General features: G+C 37.8%; 2 protein-coding genes and 1 long non-coding RNA gene across 7 annotated transcripts in view; 1 reads left to right on the top strand and 2 right to left on the bottom strand.

Moving 5' to 3' along the window:
- On the top strand, window positions 1-22,786 carry CCDC66 (coiled-coil domain containing 66). Of its 2 annotated transcripts, XM_057417672.1 has the most exons (19): window positions 1-40; window positions 1,019-1,083; window positions 3,434-3,456; window positions 4,146-4,566; window positions 5,428-5,563; window positions 5,732-5,835; window positions 6,754-6,875; window positions 8,684-8,815; window positions 11,439-11,692; window positions 12,063-12,147; window positions 12,807-12,968; window positions 14,298-14,445; window positions 14,893-15,015; window positions 16,261-16,724; window positions 17,971-18,008; window positions 18,282-18,568; window positions 19,009-19,130; window positions 21,673-21,759; window positions 22,427-22,786. In XM_057417672.1, exons 1-18 carry the CDS (start codon window positions 30-32, stop codon window positions 21,754-21,756), a joined length of 2,781 nt encoding a protein of 926 aa, XP_057273655.1. In that variant the 5' UTR covers window positions 1-29; the 3' UTR covers window positions 21,757-21,759; window positions 22,427-22,786. The 2 variants fall into 2 exon arrangements, with proteins under 2 accessions (XP_057273655.1, XP_057273654.1); XM_057417671.1 differs by lacking the exon at window positions 22,427-22,786 and having other exon boundaries at window positions 21,673-21,833.
- LOC130603706 (uncharacterized) lies at window positions 13,392-18,890 on the bottom strand. The gene is made up of 3 exons (XR_008973251.1): window positions 18,828-18,890; window positions 15,220-15,383; window positions 13,392-13,641 (listed from the first exon to the last, which is right to left on the bottom strand). It is a non-coding gene; the product is annotated as an uncharacterized LOC130603706 (long non-coding RNA).
- Window positions 22,787-23,525: 739 nt separating the features above from the next.
- The window catches only part of TASOR (transcription activation suppressor), a 32,440-nt gene continuing 28,157 nt past the window's right edge, over window positions 23,526-27,808 (bottom strand). For 2 of the 4 annotated variants that reach the window (XM_057417527.1, XM_057417528.1), the window contains exons 18-23: window positions 27,252-27,374; window positions 26,573-26,732; window positions 25,818-25,926; window positions 25,490-25,668; window positions 25,254-25,412; window positions 23,526-24,647 (exon numbers count right to left, since the gene is read on the bottom strand). In XM_057417527.1, coding sequence (XP_057273510.1) covers window positions 24,124-24,647; window positions 25,254-25,412; window positions 25,490-25,668; window positions 25,818-25,926; window positions 26,573-26,732; window positions 27,252-27,374 — 1,254 coding nt within the window. In that variant the 3' untranslated portion in view covers window positions 23,526-24,123. Of the gene's footprint in view, window positions 24,914-25,253; window positions 25,413-25,489; window positions 25,669-25,817; window positions 25,927-26,572; window positions 26,733-27,251; window positions 27,375-27,808 lie in introns of all 4 variants that reach the window. The other 2 variants (XM_057417531.1, XM_057417529.1) reach the window with 1 other exon arrangement.

The raw sequence follows: 27,808 nt of genomic DNA, 5'->3' as shown, positions 1-27,808 counted from the left end.
CCCCTCAGCCTCCGCTGCCGGGCAGAGCCATGAACCTGGGGTAAGCCGGGTGGGCAGGGAGGGGAGGACTCGCGGGCCTGGCAGCAGGAGCCATTACCGTGGCATGGGAGGGACGGCCTCGGACCCTCATGGTCCGGGACCCTGCCCGGCCTTCCCCTGCCCGGAGCCCCGCGGTCCACCCGCGCTACTGCTGAGGCGTGCGATCTCCGTGACAAAGCCGGGGGGGGCGGCGGGGGTTAGCAGACTCTTCTCGTGGGAGGGCCTTGGGAAAGGGTCTTCAAAGTGGTTCGGGGGAATGAGATGCTCGAAGCGCCGTGCCCCGGCAGGGTGAGCAGGTAGCACCCCACCCAGCCAGGGAGTCCCGGCTGGGGCCGCGGCCCCGTGCCGGCTCACGGGTGGCCGCGCCAGAACCAGGCCCCTTCCTGCGATCTGCCCCGCAGCCGTACGGCTTCTGCAGAAGAGATGGTGCTGGGCTCGGCTCGGCTGCCGGGTGCGAGCTGACCGCCTGGAGTTACAGCTTCAGGCACCTCTGTGCTGTCCTGCGAGTTAGGAAGTTGCGTGCGAGCTGTGCATACAAGCACAGTTAAAGACTGTTTGCAGAATACAGCCCCTCTGTGATCAGTACTGGCATCCAGGGAGACATGTTTAGCATTTTTAGCATCTATGATTTTAGTTGTACCTGAAAGTTGATATTGTAGGATTATTACATTTTTGAGGCCGGCATACTGCTGCGTATAAAAATAGAGTGGCACCTTCAGCATGAAGATTTACTTTGCAACATGCAAATCCAAATTTTCTATTATCAGTAATAAAAATATACCCTCTTGAAGAGCTGTCAATTTCTTCATATTAAGTAACTTCTCACGAACATAGGCAGCTTGCAGGGTATGAAAGACCATCTGGACCAACAGTATATACAGTGTTATAATTATGTACAGTTGCTCTTGTTACTCATGTAAAAATCTTACCATTATCAGATTACTTAAAATTTCAGATTCCCTTCTCTCTTATTTTGCAGTGATGGACTGAAGCTTGAAACTGAAGTGCTGGATGGAAAGCCTAGGCTAATTTTATCTGCTTATGGTATTTTTTTAAAATCATTTATCTCAAGTAATCTTTAAAGCTTCTTGAAGTTAAATCTGAGATCCAAGCAACGTGAAGCACAGCTTTATTCAAATATTTTTCAGATTAGGAAGAATATATATGCATTGTTAATTACAAGGCCTCTTGCTCACCAACTTGTTACTGAACAGTAGGTCAAGAATGACCTTCTGTATACTCTTTCCACTGGGGAATAGGTGGCAGATAATATTGACTCTTTACAGCTTGCCTCTCCATTCATAAAAAGTTAAATACTTTTATATATTGACTGGCATAACTTGATAATTTCTGTAATTATAGCACCTTACTTACCAAGGAAAAAGAGGCCTAATAACTCTGCTTCATTTACACAGAATCATTAGCCACATTTCTGACTTTAAAGCAGCTTTGATATTTGGCAGTTGGTGTTTATAGTTTCCAGTAAGCAATTTATTTAGGTTAGCTCTCATTACTGCCACCCGAAATAGACTTTTCCAGTATATGCTCATAATAAAGCATTAATAAATTCTATTTTTATGATTTGTCAGATGTATGTTTCTATACAAGCACAAGTCCACTTTCTCTGACTGTTCTATATAGCAGTCAGGATACAGAAATACTCTGTTTAGTGCCCCCTAAATTATATTTCATTTTCTGCATTTGCCATTCAGGTGTCTAACGAGGCATTGTGGGGTATTCTGAGTCACTTAGGAATACCAGTGTATTGGGAACCTTGCAACACCTCAAAGAGCAATGCTAAAAATGATCTTCATCACTGGCTGGATAGGGCTCTAAGATAAAGCATTACCTCTGACTTTGAACTAGCCTTAAACAAGCTTAACATGTTTATACAACTGGTATAAACAGCATTTCCTTGAGTTGAATTATATAAAACAATTGCATCACATTACTTTTGAATTTCCTTTTTTTTCTGCACTGTCAACTATTGCTCATAGTCTTAGGGGCTAAAGTAAGGTTATTCTGCAGTAGTTTAAGGTGCTACTCGTTTCTCTGTTACACAGGGAATAAAACCAACAACCACCAAACAAATAAACCAAGAAAATAACCCTCAAACAGCACTTTGGAGCCACATTATGCATCCCCCCCCCCCCCCAGTGATGGCAAAGACACTATTTATGTTTCTTTCTCCTCTCCACAGAGAAGTTAGGTTTGCGTAGCACATAGAATACCACTATTTAGGTTATGAATAGCCAGAAAGAAGCAAAAAGTGACTTTTGCCTATTCCAGTGAGGGATGAATGCTTGAGAACCCAGTGATAAACATGGCCACAGAACTCTTTTGCTACTGAAACATAACCAAGATGGTTCAGGATTTAATGGCTGTCTCTGCAAGGCAAGTCAGTTGTCTTAAGTTTTAAAATGTTTATCTAGGTTGGAAACTATTAATAGTGTGGGTCTGCAGGCTTTAAGAAGTTAGTGTTTTCCACTTTGCTTTTAACTGATGCACAAAAAAAAGAGGTATAGGTGCTACCACTGCAAAATACGCAACAACCACTGCCAGAGCAGTAACTGCATAGTGCAGCTGAAGAAGCCTTGTTTCCAACAGATGTGTTGCACTAACATATCATGGCTGCTCTTTTCTCAGCCTTTTCCATTTGCCGTATGTGAGGTGTCCCTGCCCATGGCAGAGGGGTTGGAACTAGGTCATCTGAAGGTCCTTTCCAACCCTAACTATTCTATGATTCTATGTGCATAATTTCTTGAGTACCACATCCCATCTATGTGTCAATATTATGATCTTTATTAACAAGTATATCCAATATAGTACTTATTGAGACCACTACACATCTATGCATCCTGAAAGATTTGGGTTAAAAGACTGAGGAGTATTTCAGGGCATAGGTAAGGGGAACAATAATGGATAGTGTGATTATGCAAGTATTGTTTCTTTAGGCTTTCAGTGATCGAGACAGGTAACATCATATAATAAGATGGGGTTGGATGCAAGGACTTTCCTGGAAGGGTGTGACAAGAAAGCAAACTGAAAAATCACAGTTAAAAAATAAGCCATTACCACAGAGCTGTCTGAGAAACAATGAATAGCAGGGGAGGATCAGACTGACACCATAATTTTATTAGATCAGTATAAAACTGAAAACAGTTATTGGAATATATCTTTTTTTTCCCCAACATACTTTTGAAGTGTGTATTCTGGAAAAAAAAGTAAAATGATAAAATTGAGGCAGATGTTACAGGGAAAGTACTTTCCCCCGCGCTCCCTGCCTTACAAAAATCAGATGAATATAACGGTTTACTAATTTCTCAAGATTTTTTTTCAGGAGGAAGTTGTTTTTAACCACTTGTTTCATATGTTTGTGCTTGTTTCCCAAAAGATAAATCAAAGCCTGCTGTGAAGGTAAGTGGAAAAATTACTTCTTTGCTTAAAGCATGCAAATTAACTAGTTAACACAGAAATTTGAGAACACATTTGAACTGCCTAAATGCTTGTAATCAGTGATATTTGTGAAAGATAAATATGCACTTATGGGTCCCTTCCAACTTGATACTCTGTGACTTCTCAGGTTCTTAAGAGCTGTTAGAAAGGATTAATTAAAAGTTCTATGACTGGAATGGGTTGGGCAAAAAAAGCAAGCAGAAAAAGTTATCAATACATAGGAGATAATTGCAACAGTAGATCAAGGACCTTGAAAAGGTTAAAACTTTAGTACAGAATAAAAGGATTGACATTGAAATAATACTGGCTGAATGGTGGAAACATATACCTCTTTGGAGCCAGGCATCAGAAACACCAAAGAAAAGGAAAATTAATCTCTGTTAATTCTTCTAAATGTTCTGCTACATAAAGGTATTTATCATACTGTCAATTTTAAATACTCACATTTAGGTGTTGTAGTCTCCTCCAAGTTATTCCTTGTACCCGCGAAGATACCTCAGTAGTTTATACTGAGTTAGTTTCTATTGTAATAGAGAAGAAAAATGACACTTGACCTGTTGCTTCAATCCTGTTTGTATTTGTTAGCCATGCATTTTTTTTCAACTATATTTCCTTATTTAATTTATGGCTAAATCTTATTGCTTTAACAGATGGGTAACAAAGGCAGAGCATCTAAACAGGCATTGAGAAAGAGGCACACTGCGCATGTTCTGAGGTCAACACAAAATGCTTGTATCAAGCAGGAAAACTTAACAAAACCAAGGAGTGAATCAAGATTATCAATAACAAAAGGTGAAAAACTGAAAGTCACTAAACACTTCTCAGATGAAGCCACAACTAAAGACCACTCTTTGATTTTCCAAAGAGGTAGCACAGACAGATGCCCTGATTCAGAGAATCTTAATGTTCTTAAAAAAAGCAAACAGAAACGTCAAAACCCGTGCGTGTCAACTGAAGACCTAAGTAGTTTGGTGTGTTTAACACAAGAACAGCTTCAGCAGATTTTGATGACTGTAAAAGAAGGAACTGGAAGCATCTCTGAGACTAATAATGAGAAGGAAGAGGAAATGGGTAAGATACCAATACTTAAGCTAGTTTCATGGAAACAGAGCAAAATATGAAAGCTTAACTTACAGTTCATCATTTAAGTTTATTTGCAGGCTGCAGAGATGTTACTTGTATGTTTAATCTCAGACAAAATAGTGTTTTCTGTTATCAATGTGAAATTGCCTGTTACTGTTAGGAACCATGCATTTGGTAATTCTAAGAATAAAAACTAAGGATTGCTTGATTATATATTTTATTGAAGAGCAAAACTGCAAGCAGTTCTGCCAATATTTCATGCAAAAAAGAAACCATTTTACATTGGGCAAAAAAGAACATAGTAGAACTGCACTGTACCATTACCATTAGGAGTCTGGGAAAACAACACAAACCAGAACAAAAAATACCTACCAAACAACCCAGTTCCTCAAAAAGATAGGCCCTCCTAGTTTTGTGAAGAGTTCAGGTCTAACTGTGTCTCAAGAGCAGTAGTGCCTTTGTCCTCTGGCCCAAAGATTGATCTTTTTGCCTAACTGTTGAATAGTTGTGGGTTTGTTTTCCTGTTCCTCTACTTAGAAGCATAAGAACTATTGCATATCTTTCTGTTTGTAGACCAATGGAGGTGGTCAGTTTTTTGCCATAAGACACACTGCAGTTAAATAAAGTTCCAAAGGCTGAGCTCTTAGCCAAGAATAAGTTACTGTAAGTCTAGCATTCTAAAAATACCCTGTGGTGTTGGAACTTAATGTGCTTTAACATTACAATAGTTGTGTTAAATAGTGGAGAAATTGCAAATTTCTCCTGGTTTTGAAGTATTTACTCAATGTTGAGGAAAGGTCAATGGTCATATTTATATATATATTTTAATATATTTATATTCTACCGCAGGTACTACTGAGGCATCAGAGGAAAATATTGTAACATTACTCCAAAAAGCTTGTAAGGTTTCATCTGTTCCAGATGAAGCCAGCTCTGATTCAAGCAGGAAACAAGAAGCAGATCCACAGCCAGGACAGAAAGTTACGTACGTAGATACACATTACCAATTACAAAACATATGTCTTTGATAGAGTGGTGTTGTAGTCCTTAATCACAGTGAGAATCTTTATAAATACTAATTTAAAAGTTACCTTTAAAATCAACAGATTCGCTTTTGAGGTAAAATTACTTTTTTTCCTCTCCTTTTCTCTAGAAAGGATTCTTGGAAACCTGCTGACATGTTCACTGCATTGGGTGAAAGAGAAAGGGAGAAAGCCTTGTTAGAATTTAAGAAGACCCAATGGAAGAAGGAATTAGGTACTTACACAGAATATATTTCTGGTCAATTTATTACATTCAGGATGGCAGGAAACTTGTGTTCCTTATGCTCTTTTAAATTTACTTACATCAGTGCAGTTGCTACAAATTGGAAAGTACACAGTTTTATTAGTCTCCAAGACAGATTAAGTTTCTTGAATTTCATAATTTTATGAAAATATTATCTATAAATTCTTGCAGAAATGTTTCTTAATCAAATAGCTATTATCACAAAGAATATATTCAGTTATGCTTACTATTTTAGGAGTTACTTGCCACTGATTTTGTTATATTCAGCCAGTACTCGATAGCCATTATTCTTAACAAATTAATTTGTTTTTTAGTGAGAAAAGCATCACCCTAATCTACAAGCGTGACTGAACATATCAAATTGCAGTTTGAACATGAAACAGTTTCTAGTCCTGCCTCATCACCAACCAAGGAGAATCTCTGTAGAAAAAAAAATGTAGTAGTAAATTCTGTCTGACAAGTTAAGCTGTTTATGATTCACATGCAAGTGCTGTGTTTTGAATTCAGTTGGAGTGTAGACCATCTCATTTCAGGGTTTGATTCTGCATTGTCAGTAGCTTTCATGTATAGTTCCATTGGTTTTAATAATATTAAACTAGTCCAAGACTACTACAGTAAAGTTGAGAGAATTTACATATGTGGTTATTTGTTAGTTTTCCCTCTTTCACTGGGAAATTAAGCCTTCAGTGTATTGTAATATTCCCAGAGAGATTCCCCAGTTATCTCTGTATCTCTGAGCAGAGACTCGGATGCAGAGTTATGTGTAGGCTATTACTGTTACCTCCATTTTACAGTCAAAATACAGACATGCACTGCTTTTTGTTTTGTTTTTAAGAAACTGTTAATGTCTGTATTAGGAATTCTTAACCAGAGTTTGATTTTTTGAAGACGAACAGGTAGCACTGAAGAAGAAACTGAAAGAAGGTTTGGAAGAAGTGGGTAATTTCTGGGAAAAACCTGGCAATAATAAAATCCATAAAGAGAAAGTAGAACCCCCTGACCCAGATAAGGTAAGGCTATCAATAAACACAGAAGAGCACACAGTTTCCACACAGCACTGTTCCAGGCCAACTTAACTTCTAATTCATACAAGATTTTCTTTTCTGTATGAATCCAGTAGAATCCAGTCTCAGTCGTGACTTTAAACTCTTCTATGACATGCATTCCTACAACTCCCTGTTTTACATTACTCCATCTTGTAACTTCACAAAGTAAGATATTTGTAGCATGAACAAATCCATTCGTGTCCTTCTAGACTGATTCCTAACTGAATGGTATAAATATTTTCTAGTTTTGTTTTGAGGAACAGTATCAAAGGTTAATTCCTGGTTATGAATTTATTTATATTGTTCATGAGTTCTCACATATATTTGGTTGCTTAAATAATAATGTGCATAGCATTTTGACTTCTAGTCTAACTTGCCTTTTAAAAAGTCAGCTGTCACTCTGAAAATGCTGTGTCCGATAAATATATTGTACTCAGATGAGACTTCTCCAATGAAATTGATTGCCATTAAGCAGAAGTTAGGGTTGTACCTGCTGTCAGTTTTTATAGCAGAAGCAAACTGCTTTGCTTTTGTGGCATACTCAGCATTCCTATAAAAGTTACTGCTCTGCCCCATAAGAATTCATTTCAATCTACGTTATTAAGAAATACTGGATACAAGATGGGTATGAGTTACAAGTTTTGGCTGAAGTTTTAATGAATGGTAACTTCTAGAAGTATAATTTACTTGTTTATTATATGTTAAAGGCTATTTAATACAAACAAAACAGGTGAGCTGAGTAAGTCTAAAAGTAGTCACTTCATTTGCAGACAATTTTTTCCAGCTGACTCAGTTTTTACCACTGAAGAAAATTCTGTCCATACTACTAAAGTTCCACTGAATATTTCAGTTGCTCCACCTGGGCAGTCTTCTGATCATGGTTCTTCTGATTTACCAGCTGTCAGTTGCACAGCATTTGTTTTCAGAGCAAGATTTTAAATTGCATGCAGATGTCTTTTTACTTATTGATAACAGATGCGTCTCTTCAGTAGATGTGAATTCTTCAGTAGAAACCAGAAGAATTCAGTAGACCTTTTTGCTCTGTCTAAAGAATTGTGTCTGAATGAATGTTTATCAAAATCTTGATGCTTTGAAGACTTTGCATTTTCAAGGCTGATGTGAGGAACAGTACTAGAGGTGTGAGATTATGTGCTAATTAGCTTTCAAGCATGCATTAAAGAAATAAGAAAAGTAGGAACCTATCAGAAATAGAAGACCTAAAATATACTGATGGCAAAAGATTCAAGAAGTAGTTTTTGAGTTATTGCTAGTAGTCTCTGATTGAAGAGCATCTTTGTTAGATAGCATTGAAAATCCTCAGTGCTAATTGAGTTTGTTAAATAATAGAGATATCCACTAAGAAGCAGAAAAGAGTGAAGATGGTATCTAGAATTTACTCATGACAGATTACTACCGATTAGATCATGGTGGCAAATTTATCTGGAACATAGACTGAGCAGTGAACCACAGGAAGAAGGAAGGGATTTTTCTTCATGATATATAAAGGTAAGGGTTTTTTTTGGAGTGAGAGGCTGATGGATCAAAGATTGGCTTATTTAGCGTCTTCCTAACAACTGAAACATTTTTATGGAGCAGTCAGACACTTGCTACAGTTACAAACTTCCATCATTTTTTTTTTTTTTTGTGCAAGAGAACCACAGAGTTATGCCTGGCAACCGAGGGCAAAGATTTCTGCCAAGTCATTATTATGTGACTACAGAAGTTACTGAATTTTTTGTACAAGGAAGAGACTAGACTAGCACTTATTTCAGGAAGCTGTGCCACAGGAACAACCTTTTAGTGCTTTGAAGCATGAGCAACAGAAGAAGTGGCTTGAAGAGTTGGACAAACAGAAGGAAGAAGCTAAGCTACAAAAAACAGAAGAAAAACTTGATTTATCAGAGGTATCTGTGATTTACAGGGACTTTTGGGAATAAGAGAAGTTTTTCTCCACATTTTTGTTATGAGAAATAAAATCCGACATTTTAGACTTAACGGAGTAGCAACAAAGATGTGATTACCTGGAGCATGTCCAGGTTTTCACTATCGCTCCATAGAACAGTCTAATCAAACATTCAGGTATTGTTCCGGTATTGCAGTGGCAGAGAACAGACTACATGTGTCTCACGTGATGTGTCACAGTGCTTGCTGCAGAGGTGAAGGCAATGATACTGCTATATTTTTTTTTCTTTCTCACCACTGAGCAAAAGAACTGGAGTTTGGAAGGTAGAGACAATGACCACACACTTTTTAAAAGGAAATTTTCTGTAGATTACAGGAGGAGGTAAGAAAAGAGAAGGCAAGTTGCAGACAACTGCAGTGTGTCACAGTGGTGTTCAAATCCTGTTTCTAGAAATAGTATTTTAATACACATATATTCATACAAAACCTTTTTAAATGCTTCTCCAAAAAGGATTGAAGAAAATAGCGTTACCTTTTTAACGCTTTGGTTTTTCATAGCAGTTGAATGTAAGTCTTTTATGCTGGATTTAGAAAGAAACAGTGGCAAATGTAGTTGCTTTGCAGGTAGAATACCTGAAGAGACTTTTATTACTGTCACTGTTGGCCAATTTGGTCAATTTAGCTTTTAGCCCTGGAGGTTTTTCATATAGAAGCTGACTTTTTTCCTTTATATGTTCCTACTTCTACTAGTAGTTTCAAGATAAGTTGAATACTTTGCTTTCTTACATAGGCTGATACTGACACACTCTGCCAAAGACTTTGTCTTTTGAAGTGAAGAAACATGCAGTGAGATTTTACTAGTGCTGGAATACAGATTTCCAAATTACTGTATGCAGCTTTAACCCAGGATTATATCTTTCAGCATGCAGTAGATGTATTCACCCCGTGAGATGTTCTGTATCATTAGTGAACAGGAATCTTGGTTACCAAAATTTCATTGATATGAGTGTTCATAGCCTGTGGCCTTTTGAATTAAAAGGCTACATTTTTTACTCTCAAATAAAGCATGAGAGTAAATTGTGTATAGTTAGACAATTCCTAGAGAAATTCTTCATTAATTCCATAGTTAGTAATACTAGAAGAGAGCTTTCCTACCCACCCTCCAGAAAAAACCCTTGTTGCCAAGGCAGGTTACACACAATTTCCTGAATTGTAGAATGGATCAAATTTCCTTTGCAAATTGAGTTTGTTTAAACTGTGAAAGGAATACAGCTCTGAAAGGTTCCTTCATTAGCCACTTCGGTTTTTAGTTTGATAGATGTGCTGTGGGAAGATGGTTGCAGTCACCAGTTAGTAACCTAACAGTAATCTTCCTTCCAGCCTCTTTTTGAAAGGAAGTTAACATGCACTTAAACTCATTTTCTCTACATCTTTTGTTTTTAGGTCTTGTGTTATACCTCAACCTTTCTGCATACTGCACCGCAGATGTGCATAAATTTTCCAACCACTCTGATCTGCTTACACACTACAAAGTTCAAAGGGAACAAAACTCAGGGAACAGGAGGAAGAATAATTTGGATTCTTATTGTATGGACTATGATTTTCTTGGGTTTTTTTTAAATAGGTGTGAAACTTTTCTGACACAAGGGGATTTTTGTTTAAGGCCTCACAGAAAGTTTATTATATCAGGTTATGTTATTTTTTTAACCTGCAGAATACAAGTTCTGAGGCAGCCATTTTCCAGTCCTTCCAGGGAAACTGTTCTTTTAGTCAAGAGAAAACAGTACCTATAGCATAAACAAAGGCCCTTAGGTAAAAATCTTTTACTAGTGATATATTGGAATGTTCCAGTGGCCAACACTGAGCTAAAAAATAAGCCTGGGTGGTGGAGAAGACAGACTTGAACCTAGTATGTCACCTCTACAGAAGTTTTAGGTACAGTGCTAGGGTACAGTGGTGGCTGCTGTGGATGGGAGAGATTTTGAAAGAAGGCGTATTTTGTAACAGGCCTGTCTAGCTAAAAATAGGAATTTGGAGATTAATATCTCTGCCCAAAGCACATTAATTCTGCTACTGTCCAGAATTAAAATGGAGGGATAAATGTAGGACAGTGTAAGAGATGCTGCTTGCTCATGTTGCTAGAGAGTATGCACACAACAGGAGGAGAGCATGGCAGGGTGGACAGGGAATTGATCTCTCAATCAAGCAGTTCCCAGTAATATTAGAAAAATTGTGGAATGGAATAGTAATATAAATTTGAAAAAAAAAAAGCAAAAAACCCAACCAAAACACAACAGTACAAAAAAAAACTGAATCCATGTTAAATTTTTTATTTAAAAATATATTTTTTTCCCTCAAAATACAGGAGCAATATGGTTTTACTGTCCAAGTATATGGATCAAATATGGATCAGCAGTGTATCTTCTCATCTGACTTCCATTTAGAGAAACAGAGACACTTCTGTTTTCTCATTTAGGGAATTAACTACTCTCTGTATTGTAGCTCCATAAAAGAGCTTTTCAAATGTTCCTGTCCTACAAAAGATGCATTGTCTGTTTTGTTACCATACTTTATAGAAACAGTGTAATTGAGCGCTTTTCTGTTTCTTTGTTGCTTGGTATTTAGGCTGAAGAGCATGACAGATGGGCAGTGCATTTTGATTCTTTAAAGAACCACCTTAATGCTAGTGCAAAACACCCCTTAAATGGAATGTACAAAAAGCAGCCTGAAAGTCTTTGCCTGTCACCGGATCCTAAGGAGCTGACTGCTGTTATTCACCCTTCTTCACCTGCAGCTTCAGACAGTCTCCTGCCTTTAAAGGTGGGAAATGCAGAAAAAGCTGCTAAAAGCAGTGCCTTGGAATGCAATCAGAAAGCCAGGTGAGTGAGCTTTGTCAGGATAATCATCCTCCCAGCCAGAATATTTCTGATTCCTCCTCAGAAATTTAAAAAGGAAAATTAAATAAATTCTTTAAATCTGATATTTGGATCTTACTCATCTGGCTTTTGCTTTTTTCAGAAATACCTGGTATTTCACTTTTGGAAAACACAAGTATTTCCATTGTTCAGTAGTGAAATTTACTGCAAATAACTGTACTTTCTTCTTTAGTAAAATGAATTTCATAAATATGAATTAATGGGATAACTTCAATATTAAAATATTACTTGAAAACTAACTGTTTCTAATTAAGAAAGTCTTTACACTTATTTTCTGATGACTAAAAGCACCTACATGTTTCTTTGTTCATAGTTTCCTCCGTTCAATGACAGCTCTCCTGGACCCTGCTCAGATTGAAGAGAGAGACAGGTGGCGGCAGAAGCAGCTTGAACATCAGGTAAACTTTTGTTTTCAAGTCTAACACTATTTTAATGAGAAGAAAGAATGAAAGACAGTGTTGTCTCATGAGTAAAGCATGAGGTTTAATACCAAAACCCAGCGAAGCATTCTTACACTTCAGATTACATATTTACAGTTGTTTCATGGTAATACATCCAGTTAGACTCTGCTGGTTGCTTTTAATATTTGTACAGAGATGATGGCATTTCTGTAACTGAATTCTTGCCTCAAAAAAGGTGCCATGCAGTTTCCACTGTCATCAGGAGAGCTGATATTTACCAATACTCACTCCATGAATCTCTAAATTTTTATCTATAGTCATTCACATTACATCTGTAGCACTCCAGCTAAACGTGTGTCTGCATGATGATGTCTCAGTCTAAAGAAGTCTTAGTATAAATGTAATGGTTGAACTGTTACTCTGCTAGATCAAAATATTTCTTATAGTACCTAAGGGAAAAAATAGACCATCATTTCTCTGCAAGAAAAATAAAAGCATTTTTTAAAACATAAAAAGGAAGAGGGCATCTACCTGCCTTATGAGAAATTAGAAGAAACAAAAAGTGTTTGAAATAACTGTTCTTGATTTTTTTATTAGCTTTTGATGCCTTAATATTGTATCTTTTAATTTTCTTCTTTTTTCCCTGATGCTACTAGAAAGCAATAATGGCTCAGGTAGAAGAAAACCGGAAGAAGAAACAACTGGAGGAAGAACAGAGAAAATGGGAAGAACAAGAGGATGAACTGCGCTTAGCACGAGAAAAAGAACAAATGCAGAAACAGTTTGAAGAAGATATGCTGAAACAAAAACAAAAAGAGGTGGGGCTTTGCTTTTTCTTTAGTGCAGGCAGTCTAATAATACTGGGGTTTGAGGAAAATGCTTCCTGTTCTTCACCTTCCAAATTTTCATCTCATTGTTTTGAAAATTAAAATTCAGAAATTCAGACATTTGAAATCAAAATCTGTTTCCTCAGTTAATAACAGCACGCAAGTTTTAAGGTGAGCCTCTTTTTTTTTTCAGACGGGTCTTTTCAGGAAGAGAAATAATAACTAGCAAAAATGGAATTGTCATTTGAAATAATGCAGAAACATGCATTTCAAAATGCAAATATTAAATAAGAAAACCCTCAGAGTATGTGATCCAGTTATTGTTGTTGGTAACTCAGTGCTTTTAAGATGCTTCAGTACCATGAAATTTCTCACTGGATGTGCTTTCACTCTGCATTAAGTATATTTATGTTCCAGAGCTTTGTCCTTTAACTATTGCTGAGCTTTACATACTCCTTTCCTATAAAAGTTAAACCAAAAGTTCTAAGTGCAGATTTTGCATTTCTATACATTCTTACCTTAGTAGAAGGTTAAAAGCCTTGTCTGATGCTTTATTCATCCTTTTGGCACAGTAGCAGCTATTATGGTTTGCTTCATATTTGGAACAGTAGCAGATTCCATCTCATAAGACAAGGTGATTCCAACACACCCCCTTGTCTAAAACCTGCAGAAATACAGATCTGTGATTTCTCTGAGTTTTTATACGGAAACATAGCATCTGCCTTTAGATTCTAGAACAAAACTGGTACAAAATGGGAAAAGCCATCTTTCTCTGTAATAGCGCAGCTCTGAAAATACATTATGCTTCCACCTGCAAATGCAATAGGAAGTAGGGATGAGAGAGCAATAGGGGTTTGGACAGGAGATTTTCCTTGTCCCAGTCTCCTGCACCTGGAAACTGTCACCCTCATGTTTAGGGATGTTCTGCCTTTAGGAGGAGGGTGGGTTTTAAATTATTATTTACACTTCTTTTATTTGGCACAATGATCTAGGAAGTCAGAAGTGGCTGAAAACAGGCAGAATTTGGGAGAAGATGAAGTTACTGGAAAGGAGATAAATATCCAAATAAGTTTGAGGATTTAAGTGCTTGCTTTTTAATGCTAGGATCGAACACTTTTCATTAGCACAGCAGAGGTTCTGAATATATCCTTATAGTCATAAAAGTTCTATGTTACACATTGCATTCACTCAACTAGTTCTGGTTTTGTTTGCTTCAAAAAAAGCTTTACCCAAAATAAGAAGATTACGTGGGGAGTAAATAATCCTATTAATTTTATTCTCAAAATAAATGATCACATATTTTTACCACTTTTTTTAAAGGAACTTGTGACTCTTAAGAGAAATGAGCTCTATCAGACAACGCAGAAAGCTCAAGAATTAGCACAGAGATTAAAACAAGAGCAGCGCATTCAAGACTTGGCTCAGAAGGGACATGACATTTCAAAACTTCAGAAGAATCTTGGTGCTGGCAAGTACAAGTCTTTTCATACTCATTTTTCTCATTCTTTTGGTGTTTGCGTGCAAGTCATTTGTGGGTTTGCTTTGTTGGGTTTTTTTTACCTGTCTGCATTTGGGACAGAAATAGCAGCTTTTCTTCATGGACCAGATTTCATTTCAGTTTACTTATTTCCAAATACCAGTGTTAACTGATATGCAGAACATCATTGTATTTCAGTAAGCATCAAATGCTATATTGCATTAAGGAAGAAATATAAAGATACTACCAGGAGTGATTGGGAATATTCAAGTCCTATGTGCTGTCAATTAGATTTCCAGTGAAAAAGGGACAGTATTAGAATCTGAACCATAGTTCTCAGTCTTTCTTTGAGTTCTAAACCACAGCAGTCTGATACCTTGATAGCATGGTTTAAATGGAACATACATGACTAAATTGAACAATTCTGCTTCTTTTTAGGTGGTACAGAATTTGAAAATTGTAATACTGGTATTTCACATCAAAGTCATAATTTTTCTGATGACATTAAGAGTCACATTGATCAGCAGGCTTCTCCTCGGAAAGATACTGCTGTACAGACAGGTATGCAGCCTTTAAATTCAATTACTTCAGTGCACCTCAAGAAGGACAGTAGAATAGCATATTTGTGAAACTGAGCCAAATCACTGTCATTCAGAATGGAGTAAAACTAGAGGAAATATTTGGACAGACACAGACCAGTTGGTATATTACAGTATATCATTGTATTCTTTAAATAAATTATAGATCTATAAAGTTGTTACTTACCAGTTACAGAGTCAAATCATGCAGTCTGAAATACAGTGTTGAGCGAGTCATGGTCACAAGCCATGTGGGACTAAATTTACTAAGGCATTTAAACACGGATTTGTAGTCTTCAGTGTGAATGTTCACAGGTTTGATATGGAGCAGGGCTGGGTTCCTCATGAATCCTTGAAAATATTGTCAGAAGCATTGTCAGTAATTCTGGAGTTACAAAACCAGGCTCCTTAGAAAATGAGAACTTACATTCAGATGTTTAGAAAAGCTTTCTACAATTCTTCCTAAATACCCTGGCAGGTAGACTACTTCACAGTCTTTATCTTGATTGTGTACCACACCCTTAAAAACCCAGCTCAAACTTAGTCAGCATTTATTAATGTTGTAGGTGAGGTGTGAATGAGCACATTCAGTGCTAACTTACAGTTGCTTTATGCCTTGTATTTAGAAATGTATCAGCTTACCACATGTGAACTGGAGGTTTTATTTCTATTTGCTTAAGCAACAGTATTTTGGGTTTTGACAGTGCTGGTAGAAATTTTAGTCTGAATTTGGAGAGTTTACAAATCAAATAATGCTTCTGTTGATGCCCCTTAGTAAAGAAAGCTGGATTATTAATAATTTAAGAATGGAACAAACTACCTCCATTAGAACACAAGGATTGGGAAAGTCAGTTATTCTCAATAGCACTCTGAATATGACCTTGCTGAAAAACTAATCAGAAGCTGTGCTTGTTCTTTACCTTTGGGTACAATGATGGAAATAAATAGAATTCTGCATTTTAAAATAATATAGTTTAAATAGATTTTGCTTTACACTGGCTTGATTTTGTACTCCAATTTACTTCCCCCACCCCACCTCCTTACTGAGTTTGCTTCTACTGGTCCCATCTATTTTCCACAGTAAGAAGAATAAAAAACATTATAAAACTGTAACAACCAATTTTTGAATAAAATCAATAATGGTAGATTCAGATACATGCACAAGTCATGTATCATGTCATTCAAATAGCTTAGAGTTAAAATCTAATTTCTTTATTATTTTTTGTAGATTACTTTAACACTTCAGCATACACTGAGTCAGCTGAGGAAAGAACTGTGTGTTGTGGATCACCTGATATTTCCATAGAATATAAAGAAACCTCTAACAGTAGAAAACACCAGAAGGAAACGCAGTATATAGATAAAAATTCAGGAAAAGAGACTGGTGGCATTTACAGTGATCTGTATGAACAATATGCAAGAAAAGAAAGACAAATTAAACCTTCAGAAAAATACAACAAAAGACCTGACTGGAACATAAACAAGCCTGGGAAAAGATACATTCCAGCATCAGAAAGATACCCTAAACAGCTACAGAAACAAAGAGAAGAAAACAAAGTAAGACGACAAATGGAACTGCTTCAGCTGGTGGAAAGAAACAACCCATGGAATCTCTGCCCAAAAAAAGCAGACAGGTCATCTTCACCTCACAGAGAAATAAATACAAGGACTAAGGGACACAGAGGCAGAAAGGTAACTATGTGGGCTTTAACACTCATGTTCCATATGGTTTTGCCTGTATGGGTATTCAGTTCTGTAACTCAAGCACTGAGGATTTCCTGTCACTATCCTTTATCCTTTGTGTGAAGAATGGTATTACAGTGTTGTTTCCTTCATCACAATCAGAAGAATGTATTCAGATTTTGTGACGTAGCTTTTACTGTTATTTCAGTCTTCCAAAGTGTTGATTCTCCCATTTATTCCTTGCCATTGATTCGTTATGTAAACAAGGAGCCTGATTGAAAGCAGTGTGCAGATAGAGTTACTTGATGACGAGAATTTTTACTTCCACAAAAGAGTATGCATTACCGAGGATGTAACTCTGTTGTCTTAGATATGCATCCTTCTTAGTGGAGTAATTTCTTACCCATTTGCAGTAAAAGCACGTTGGTATAGCTTGTGCCTGGGGGGAAAAAACCCACAATTTTCATTTAAAGCAAATATTCTAGAATATATCCATACCTTCTCTCTCTCCCTGCCCCTCACTGCTCACCCTCTCTACCTATACATATGTGCACATAAGCACCTTTCTCACAACTTCCAACAGAAAAAATCTGGCCACTTCAGTTCTGTTTAACCATTTGTTTACTGTGCTTGCACACACATATTTTAGAAGCTGTGTGTATTTCAAAAAAACAAGGTGAAGATCCAGAACTGTTCACAGATGCCTTTAAAGAACTACTGATTTATTAAACTGACTTGGATGGTTTGAGGTTAGTGGTCAGAGTTCTGTGCTTATGTGATTGAGAGGTAAATGTTCAAGAAATTTGTACCAAGAAATAAGGAATTTTAAGCAGAGTTTTACAATAAAGCATTGTTTGATACCTTAAGAACCATGGGATATGTTAACATTTCATTTAAATAGATTTCACTTCTAGATACTGATATATCTAGAACCAGGACCTTTCCTTTAATAAGCATGATCTCAGACTGAACCTTTCAGGCTTACACAAATGCAAGGTAATTGGAAAATATATAGAACATTTTTGATAGTGCTTAATGCTGCCATAGACCCACAAAATTGGCACCAATCCTCCTGTCACTTGTTTAATTCAGTTCATAGATGCTATGAGTCTCTTTGATAAATGTCTTTTTCCTGAACCCAGTCAAACAGTCCTTTTCAAACTTCAGAACAAACTTGTCCTGAAAACCGAAAGCTTTTAATATACAAGCCATTGAGCTTTTTATTTTACCATTTACTTTCTTGGTTTTCTCCTAGGAAGAACAATTACATAAGAATCATGTGAATGAAGAAAGGTATGTCAATACACTGCATCACTTACATGTGTAACTACACTAACATGAAATACACAGGCTTTTCTGCCTGAGCTTTATTTATCAAAAATAGTAATTTAGATGCACTTGATTGTCTATTATGAAAAACACACAAGACCAGACAAACTGCAGGTATGACAGCAGAATAAATGGGCACAGGTCCAGTCCTCTGAGGATTCTCTGTCTCTACCTTTTTGAGAAGATTGTTACTTATGTATTATTTGTTTTTTTTTTAACTAAAATTGTTTCATACAGGTCTGAGTCACCACCTGCTCCAGGAGTTAAGAACCGATTACACCAAATGCAACCAAAACAGACACAGGTTTCTAATTGCTTGGTGCATAACAACAGTAGTAGAAGAGAGAAAAATACCAAGCCAGATCCCCAGCAGAGGAGCTCCTCTCCTCCCATTACAGAAGCTGGAAGACCTCCCTCTTCGCAGTTTATTCCATATGTTCGAACAAATGAAGTGTATTATCTTGATCCAGATGCACCAGTGACTAGACCTTCAACACATGACCCACAGTATCGACAGTTCAATGGTACTGAAATGTATTGTGAACCGATTCATGTAGAAGAGAAGCAGTGTTACAGTGATTTAGAACCGAGTGCTGTAGTTTATACTATTTGGTATTTGTTTTTACTGAATTTTGCTGTAGCCCACGTGTGTCAGAACGTGCAGAAAGCCTTTGCAAATAGATGATGCTCTGTATTTAGAACACAAAAACAAAACAGAAAAAGTAAAAATCAGAAAAGCAACAATATTTCTTATCCTTTTATTTGCCTTTTTTGTCTGTTTACCTTTAATGAGGTGCAACTGCATTTCTCAGGTATTGCGTATTGATTTGCGTTTAGCAATCTATGTGTTTGTAACCCGAGAGCAACCAAAACCTCATTTTCACAAGCCGTGACAATCTACTGCTTCAGTATTAAACAAAAAACGATAGTATTGTTAACTGATTTGATCTGTATTTACTTTCAGATTCTTGCCAAATGCCAAGGCAGATTCTTAGCTCTGATCATGTGAGAGATCCTCTTCTAAATCCTGATGCAGTTAGAGAGAGACAACAAGCAATTCTCAAAGGATTGTCAGAATTACGACAGGTAAGCAAACTGTTACTGGATAAAAGTGTGTATTTATACATTAAAAGTCAAGATGAATGTTGCAAACTATAGTTAGAAGCATTAGCCTTTAATTAATTCTTTCATCATACATGATTAAGGTTTGGGCCCTCTCCTCTACGCTTTTGTTTCCTCTCACTAATTTTGCTTTTCATGCAATACTTTCACATTTGGAGTGTCATCCAGAGGGACTATGGACTCTTTAGTCCTTTGGTGAGCTATGAAACTGAGGAATACCTGAGAAAACTTGAAGCCAAGAGGAATGGCTTCATTTAATCTCCAGGTTTTGATCATTAGGGTTGCTTATAATAAGAATGTTTCAATTTCAAGGGGAAAAAGAATCGTGTTTTAGCAAAATACTAGAACTCTTGTTAATGAAATTTCACTTCTGCATTTCATGGGTGAGCCCAGAAGCTGGTAACCATGAAGTTATATATTTTCCTGATTGGAGTCAGAATGCCAGGAAAAAAAGTCAGGCATCTCACTATTAAAACATGAGTGAATTTGATACTTTACCTGTTGGCAACAAGATGCGGCCCATGACAGATTAAAGCTGTTGGTCTGAACAATCGCTGAACAGCTTCCTTTTATGCTTCTAAATGTCCTGACAGGGGACTGCAAGACAAAGAAAACACATTCACTTTTAGGTTTGCATTTTGTTCTTGTAGAACACTAAAGATAAACATGTATCAGTATCATCCTGGTTTTTGAAAGGCTCCGTACTAAAAGTACTTTGTTACTAGCAGCACTAGTAATACCAAATAAAGAGAAGACAATTTGATAGCCTTAAGTACAAAAAAGGTACCAATAGTTAATGCTATTAATTACCTGCTATGCTTTAGAAAGACACAAGTTCTGCCCCACATACATTGTGCTATGGGAGTAGATGAATTCCTTGTGCAAGCAAAAACGGTCATGGGTCTTTCCAAGGTATTAAGAGAAGTTGCAACCCAGGAAGACTGAAAGGTTGCCAGTTTCTAATGTCTTCCAAATGGGTTTTACTGGGTCTGGTCTTCCCCAGTGCTCATTAATATTTTTGTTAAGTATCTGCAGCTGTTCAGTATTTTGTATTCAGCCTTCATTTCTCAGTGGTATTTTGGTTAAGAGTAAAGTGAAGCCACCTTCAAAGCAGAGTTTGATCCTTGCACTTGCTGAGGAGCAAAAATCAAAAGCTGTTGATATTTAAAGTTATTTAAAATTATTTAAAGTTATTTAAAAATTACTGATATTTAAAGAGGTTTACGGTGATAATATCCACTTTGGCAAACTTAGGAGGCAGGCACTTAGGGACACTTCTGATGCGTAGTGTATATTCAGGTCTTAACAGTAGCTAAGATTAGTCTTTCAGTGGGCCTTGGCTCTGGGAGAGATTTAACTGAAAACATGTCAAGTTCTTTTTTAAATGTCCTACCAGCTGCAGAATGCACGTAGGACTTTGTCAGCTGCTGAAGTTGGGTGCGCACTCCTACAGATGGCACCAGTTTAGCATCAGTTACTCCACTTTGCAAAAAGCAAAGATTACATTTCTATTTCAGAAGATAATCGTCTTGTTTATAAAATTTTTATATAGATGCATATTTTGGATTGATCGTTTCAGAATATGCAAATATTCACAACACAGTCAGCCATTCTTTAGTCTTCATATTTGACCAGTCTTTAGCCTCTGAAATCCATGCCCAGTTACAGTCAGTACATACCAGAGCATCTCCCTTTTGAAACCACTTGCCAGGAGATTGTAGCCTACAGTGACTAGGCCAAGTGCCAGCCACCACCAGGCTGTCCACGGTCAGGCAAAGAAAGACCTTGTGACTTGTCCCTATGGAAGCATTTCAGATTACTTGTGTCTAGGCCCTTTTTATTACCTTTGCAAACCACATGACAGACTTTGTTCCACTTCTCAATGTTACTTTTTTATCCCCTCAGCTCTGTGTTGATTTAGGGCGCTTTACTGCATGACTTCATTTTGGAACATGCTGTAACAACCTAAATGCAAAACCACTCCATAATAACAGTAATAATTGATAAAGGTACTGCAGAAGTCAGTCAGGGTTTAGTACTTACGAGAGCCATTAACAAAGCAGGAACCTTTTACCTTTTGAAAGTAAGTGTGTGTATCCTTAACTGTCTGCCACAGTTCTAACTCAAATGGCAATGCCAACCTTTAGCTTAGAGTATAATTTATGTTAAGACTAAAAGCTGGTACCAGAACAGGCTGGAATGCTACAGCTGTAAGTGACAATGCACAGGGGAGTTAAGAAAGTTAAATTTAATATAGTGGAAAAGTCACCTCTGGAAACTGGACTGTGTCCTACTTCTGCTACACATCGAGTCTTTTGCAGAACATGGGCTAACCTCAGGTTCCCTCTCTACTGAATGTGTTACCATTGTACTGCTTTTATTTGTCTATTTAAAAAGCATTAATGCTTTCACAATTAAACTGTTTTAACAATAACAAGCAGTGACATGTTACTTCTTTGGGCTGCATGAGGAAGACAGAACATTCACACTAATACTCTTATTTCAGGGCCTTTTGCAAAAGCAGAAGGAGTTGGAGACTGCTCTGATGCCCAGCATGGCTCAGGAAGAGAACTTTATTTCACCGTTTTGACAGGTATTTGGGAATGTTCTGGCTTCTTAAAATGGCAATGCACAGCACTTTGTCTGCTACTGTAATTAATTATGAACCATCTTTATCTTTTTAATAAAACATTTAAATTATGCGTATTTTGATAGATCACAGCATCATGTTGCTTTTCATATTGAAGATGCACTAAATTAATGATGGTATGTCTGTTTAGAATGGTCTTTGTGCTGTCTGAAGATGTGTCCATTTAATATAAGCCATCAAAACAGTATAAAATGTTAAATGTGGGGTTTTTTAGAATGTGCTGGATGCATTTTGATAAATGAAAACATTAAGCTGTACTCTGAATGTCTTGGGTAGACTGGGTTGTTATTTTTAACTGTGTGAAACAGCTTGTACTTAACTATTCAGTCACCTTTTAGGCATAGACAATGTGTGTTAACTCCAGTAATTCCAGGATTTAAGCCTACAGAAGTGCTGACTCTAAACGTTTCCCCCTTCTCAATTAAACCAGGATAAGAGAACACTGCAGTGGGCTGGGCCCAAGGCAGTGGAACTCAGTTTAAGGAAGTTTTCTCGTAAACAGGGTCTGCAGGGATCAATATTCAGCGCTTCCAGTCAGAATTGTTCATTTCAGATGAGTTTGCTTTTAGTCTTCACAGGATAACCTGGGGGGAACTTCTCTCTCTTCCAGATCTCTGCAGAAGATGCATACCCTGAGTCTGTGGTAGTGGTTCCATGACCTAATGTGGTAAATGCCACAGAACCTCCAGCCTAAGGATCTTCCCTGCAGCTGCTGTTGGTAGCCACAGCCTGAACCTGAAGCCACCTCACAGCAGTGAAGGAAAGAGAGGCTCTCAGGGATGTGCCCCCATCATGCAGGTGGCGAGACTCTGTGCTCTGCACTGCGGGTGGACAGCAGTTCTTCACAAGAGCCATTGAGGTCTATTGATACAGGGGAGTTTTTAATTTGATAATGCATTTGCCATGGTTGGTGGGAGGGTGACAGCTCCTACCCCAGCCTAGGACTGGATTGTTCTTGATTTAAACAAACCACACAACTGCTAATAGAAGATTTTCAAATTTAAGGATGTCTATGGGGTTTGTTTTTTTTTAAAGCTACCCTTTTTTAACCTGTAGTATTTGTCCCAGGTAACGTTCAGAGTCATGTAGTTTCCATCACTGTCATCTGGTATTAAAACATACATCCTCTATAAACACACTAAAATAAATTACAAACAGGAAAAAACCAACCAACCAAACCAACCTGAAGCCAAGAGCAATGACTATAGGAGCAGAGGATGAGTACCCACAAAGCTAGCAGTGTCAGAACAAAGGTCCTCTTAAGACTCCACATCTACTGCCAGCAGCTGCCATTTTCCAGAAGCTGACTTGGAAAATGAGGTATGAAATAAGACAATGAGAAAGAAACACTGGGAAAAATATGTTATAATTCAGCAGATACGAAATTAAAAAGAATAAGAAATTGATAAAACTCTATTAACACCACAATGCCAGTTTAAAGAGTAACAAAAACCGAGGAAAGCCCCAGTAATCATTACTGAAGGGGGAGAGGATGGAGGTTTCTCAAATGCAGACTGAACTACCAGAGTCATTAAAGCAGGTCTGTACAGAAATTACAATGGTAAGATAAAGGTTGTGAGATGGCTCTGATGGTGCTGCAGTAAGCATAGAGCAGCCACAGTAGACATGAGGATAATCACTATTCCTCAAAGTTTGGATGTGTTTCTCACAGGCTCTGAAATGAATATAAAAACCACGAACAAGGCAACGTGTTAGCAAGTCCCTTGTGCATTAAGAGTTTATTTTATTTTGTAATAGAACTGCACCATTGGTTACTCTGATTGAGGTATTTAGCCAAGATCCAGTCTCTAGTCATTAAACTAACTACACTGACTTATAGTCACGTAAAAACATTTGTACAAAATTTGTCTCAAATAAATACATAAGTTTTGATATTTACGAAAAAAATGTGAGTTGGATACTCTTACAGTAAAAAAAAAAAGAAACAAAAACCAAACCTCACTGTTTCACATATTTTAGGCAAACATTCAGTTTTACAATTAAACACACCCTCAAAAACTGAAGCCCAGGTACAGGCCAAATACAAATGTAGAAACTTAAAAGTGCCAACAAAGAAGGTAATTCAAGTACAATAATGTTAGGAAATATATATATTTATTTCAATCTTCAGACGATTCCAACAGGTACAGGCCCTCAGGCTTTAAATAAGACAAGAAAACATTTGAGATCAAGAACAAGAAACGTTTTGTTCCAGAATAAAATAGAAATTGTTAACCCACCATTTTAGAAACAGAAAAGTCCACAGCAACTTACAAAAAGAGACTTGGGATTTTATTTCTGGTTTGATTATGACCTAGAAGAATCACAACTTGCGTCCCAGCCACCAGGCGATGATGACTTTTCTGTATCCACACTCTGACTGTACGCAGATAGAAAATAGTTGCCCCCTTCTTGGTTTTGATTTGCAGATGAGATTGGGTATGTTCTCAGAAAAGTCTGATGAGTGAGAACATTGAAGTGGCTGAACTGGTGGGACATGTTTAACTGTGTGCTGTAAACCTGGAGATTATGGAAGGGAGCTTGTTCAGCTGAACTGTGGTTTCCTCCTTCAGTAGAGCATGTTGTAGAAACTGGAGTTATTGGCTGTACCTCTTCCAAGTCAATTTTAGAAGTCTTTTCCAACAGGCCAGTTGGTGCTGCAGGAGGTAACTCTGTAACTGTCAGACTGCTTTCTCTGCAGTCTGAACCCTTGGCCTCTGCCTGCACAGTTTCCACATGATGAACATCACTGCAGATTTCTATTTGTGCTGTTTCATCCCCTGAATCCAGAGACATGTCCTCCTCATCCTTTACATCATTTTCTACATTTTCTAGATTAGAAGACAGAGAAAGTTCTATTCTATTGGAATACACACTTTCATTAGAAAAGCTATACACTACTCACAAAGTGTTATGCTTCAGGTCTGCCAAGTCCAGTATCACTTATGTCTTGGTCTTCTGCCACTCAACACACACACGTAACCCTCTGTGTGACTGTCCAGTTATTCTGATGCTAAAGCTTCTGCGCACTGTGTTCATGCTTAGTGTTGGGAAATCCCAACTCCCAGTTCCAAGGGGGTTAATGTCAAACCAGCATCTAAAGTTACAGCAGGTGAGTATTTAATCAGTCAGTTAAAGAAGTACAATTACTAACAGCTCAGTTTCAAGTCCATTCCTCTCCTGAGAACAGAGGTTACACCACTCTCTACTTTCTCAAGCACCCTGCTATGTAGGCTAGGAGCTATGTGTAACATCTACTCTGGTGCTCCAGCCACACTGCTTTTCCCCCATCATTAGACTAGAAAAAAGAATAGCTCTGAGTTGGGGTTTCCTTGCCAGGGGCAGCGTTCATTACAAGTGTACAGGCACCCTATCCCCAGGCCCTCCACCCCACACCATCTAACTCAGTAAATAGCCTTAAATGTGTTCCATATTACCTGATTGGGTTCTGTGAGCATCAGCAGGAGGAAGGCTGTTCTCCTCAGTGACTGAGTTGTGATACCCAACGAGACTTTTAAAATTGTGCATGAAGTCATCAACAGCAGCAACCACTATTCCATTATCAACATAAATCGAAAGTGGTTTGAGATTCTTTTCTAAATACATAAAAGATTTTGTATTAGTATTTGCACCTGTTGTCAAAAAAAAAGGAGAGAAGCAGTCATTACTTTACCTGTTAAGAAAACAACGTGTCTCTGCTGTATGTTTTGAGCCTGAAGCCTGATAAGACAGTCCAGTTCTGGGGCATTTCGAGTCTGAGAGTCACAGTTATGGTAGGACAGAATCTCAACCAAGTGCTGCTTTTGGTAGGTGTTCAGAAGGCTCAGCAGGCTCAGGGCATTGGCATTCATCCTATGATGGAAAAAGTGCGCTGTTAGATACTTGATTTAAGCTTGGTCTAAATACGAAGTCAAAACAGTAAGTTCCACTTAACTGGGTGCTGGAGAGCATAGTTAAAGCTGAAGCATTTTAACAATTAGTAGTTGAAGAACACTACTTACCTCCCCAGCTCTTTAAGTTTCTTTTGTATTTTGCAGTGGACCTTCCACTGCCATTTCCCATCTGGGGTATTGAGCTCCTCCAGGAATTTTAAGAACTGTTTTAGTTTATCTGTTTTGGAGATATTGAATAAAAGTTACATTTTGTGGTATACAAACTGAACATACTGCTTCAGCGTACACATAAATCTTGCTGTTTTAAAAGTGTAGTTATACAACTATGAACATTGGCCCAAGGACTCTGGGTTTTCTTCCTAGCAGATCAACCAAGAACAGTATCCCAAAACCAAGGTGCTTTTTTTGCAAGTCAGATGCCTAACAGTGGTATCTGCTATGTAAAAGCTGAATCCAGTCAGAGTCTGACTTGCTAAAACAGCTGTTTAAAAACCTAGTAACTCTGTTAAACTATTCCATTTCAAGTAAAGATAAAATGGGGAAAAAATGTAGGTCTTCAGTATTTTTTTCCTAGCAGATTTGTGGAGTGAGTAGTAGGGAGTAACAGGTTCCACATAAGTAACTACACCACACGTAACTACACCATCTAACACAGACAAGATCCTCAAGTCCCCATGTCTCCCAGAAATATGTTGTCCAAAACATCCACCAAGGTAAGGAAGAGACTGAATTAACTGAAGCTCTCCAACAACCTCACAAAATTGGAAATTAGAAAATCTGATTCTTCCCTGTGGTGAGTGTGGCACCTCTCGCCATGTACTGAATTGTTGGGCTTTTATAGCTTCAGGAAGCATCCCACTTACCTGTAGTGATGGACTCCGGATTAAGGACAGATTCATCTGACACAACAAAACCACCAGACACAAACAACTCATTGTAAGTGTGATTTTTCACATCGTCCAGACTATCGACACCCGCAAAGCTGACGCAGGAAAGCCTCTTCAAAGTTACTAGGCCAGGTATCTGTTTAAAACGTTATGAAGCAGAGATGTACACCAAAGCTCATACAAAACCAGGAACTACAGAACTTCCCTACTGAGTAGTAGCAAATATCAAACTGCAAAACACATTTTCAAAGAGTAAGAGAGTTCTCTTGCCTTGGGAGGTGCTCTCAAAAACACTGCATGAATGAGACAGTGGCAGCTCTCATGCTTCTGGGCGCTTACAATAATGGCTTGTCCTATCCAGCCCAGGCTCCTAAACCACAGCTGCTGGGAATGCCTACAGTAACCTCACTTGCCATTGCAGCATCACGGAACTACTCAGGCCTCTCTACAACTTTACAACTACTAAGAATAAACATTCATTGGCACATATGTGGAGGTGGACAGAGTTAGGGGACAGACCAAAAGGAGTTACCTATCATAAGCATTTTTGTTTCTTCAAACAGCAGCTAAACACAGGGCATTGTTTAAATCCTGTGAGCCTGGCTCACTGTTTCAACAACTGCTTTCTATAGTAGACATTTGTTTTGTGAAGTACCTTATGGATGAGGTTGGCGATGTCTTCATTTTGGATAATAATCAACAGTTTATCCAAATCAGCTCTTCTTTTAAGGAACTGTTCTGGATGGCACTCGGTGTTACCTAACTTTGTGAGATATTCCTAGCACCGCAGAAAGAGAAGGTTAGAAAAAGTGAACAGGTAGTTCAGCCAAAACCATCCCCACATGATGACCACATCAACTAAGTTTTCCATTCAGGTCACTCTTGGAGAAACTGCTTTTCTTGTCCTTCCCATACATTAGTCAGAAGGATGCAGCACACACGCATCAGCTGTTTCAGCAGTCAGTCGCTCTTTGCACATAAATGGCCAACTGTCAGTCTACTGAAACTGCTCAAGTTTTCAACTAAAGCCAGAAGTTTTTATTACTTCACTTTCAAGTTCAATCTTACACATTTAAATACAGAAGAACAGTGACCTCCAAAAATTACCTGTACTATTAGCTGGACAGAAAGGGAAAAAAACCCAAAGCATCTATTTCTTATATATTCTTTCTAAAATGGTACCATCACATTTTTGCCCTTATCTTCCCCGCA

The sequence above is a fragment of the Pezoporus wallicus genome, unplaced genomic scaffold (assembly GCF_028554395.1).
Source record: "Pezoporus wallicus isolate ANWC-B61680 ecotype Strahan unplaced genomic scaffold, APGP_CSIRO_Pwel_v1 contig_8542, whole genome shotgun sequence".
NCBI lineage: Eukaryota > Metazoa > Chordata > Aves > Psittaciformes > Psittacidae > Pezoporus > Pezoporus wallicus.
This window is presented reverse-complemented; position numbering and strand designations above follow the sequence as displayed.

Bases quoted from the DNA above. Each gene is read 5' to 3' on its own strand.
- CCDC66 (XM_057417672.1), top strand. The intron at 5,564-5,731 runs GTACGTAGATAC...CCTTTTCTCTAG, and splicing joins CAGCCAGGACAGAAAGTTAC to AAAGGATTCTTGGAAACCTG. The intron at 12,148-12,806 runs GTAAACTTTTGT...TGATGCTACTAG, and splicing joins AGAAGCAGCTTGAACATCAG to AAAGCAATAATGGCTCAGGT.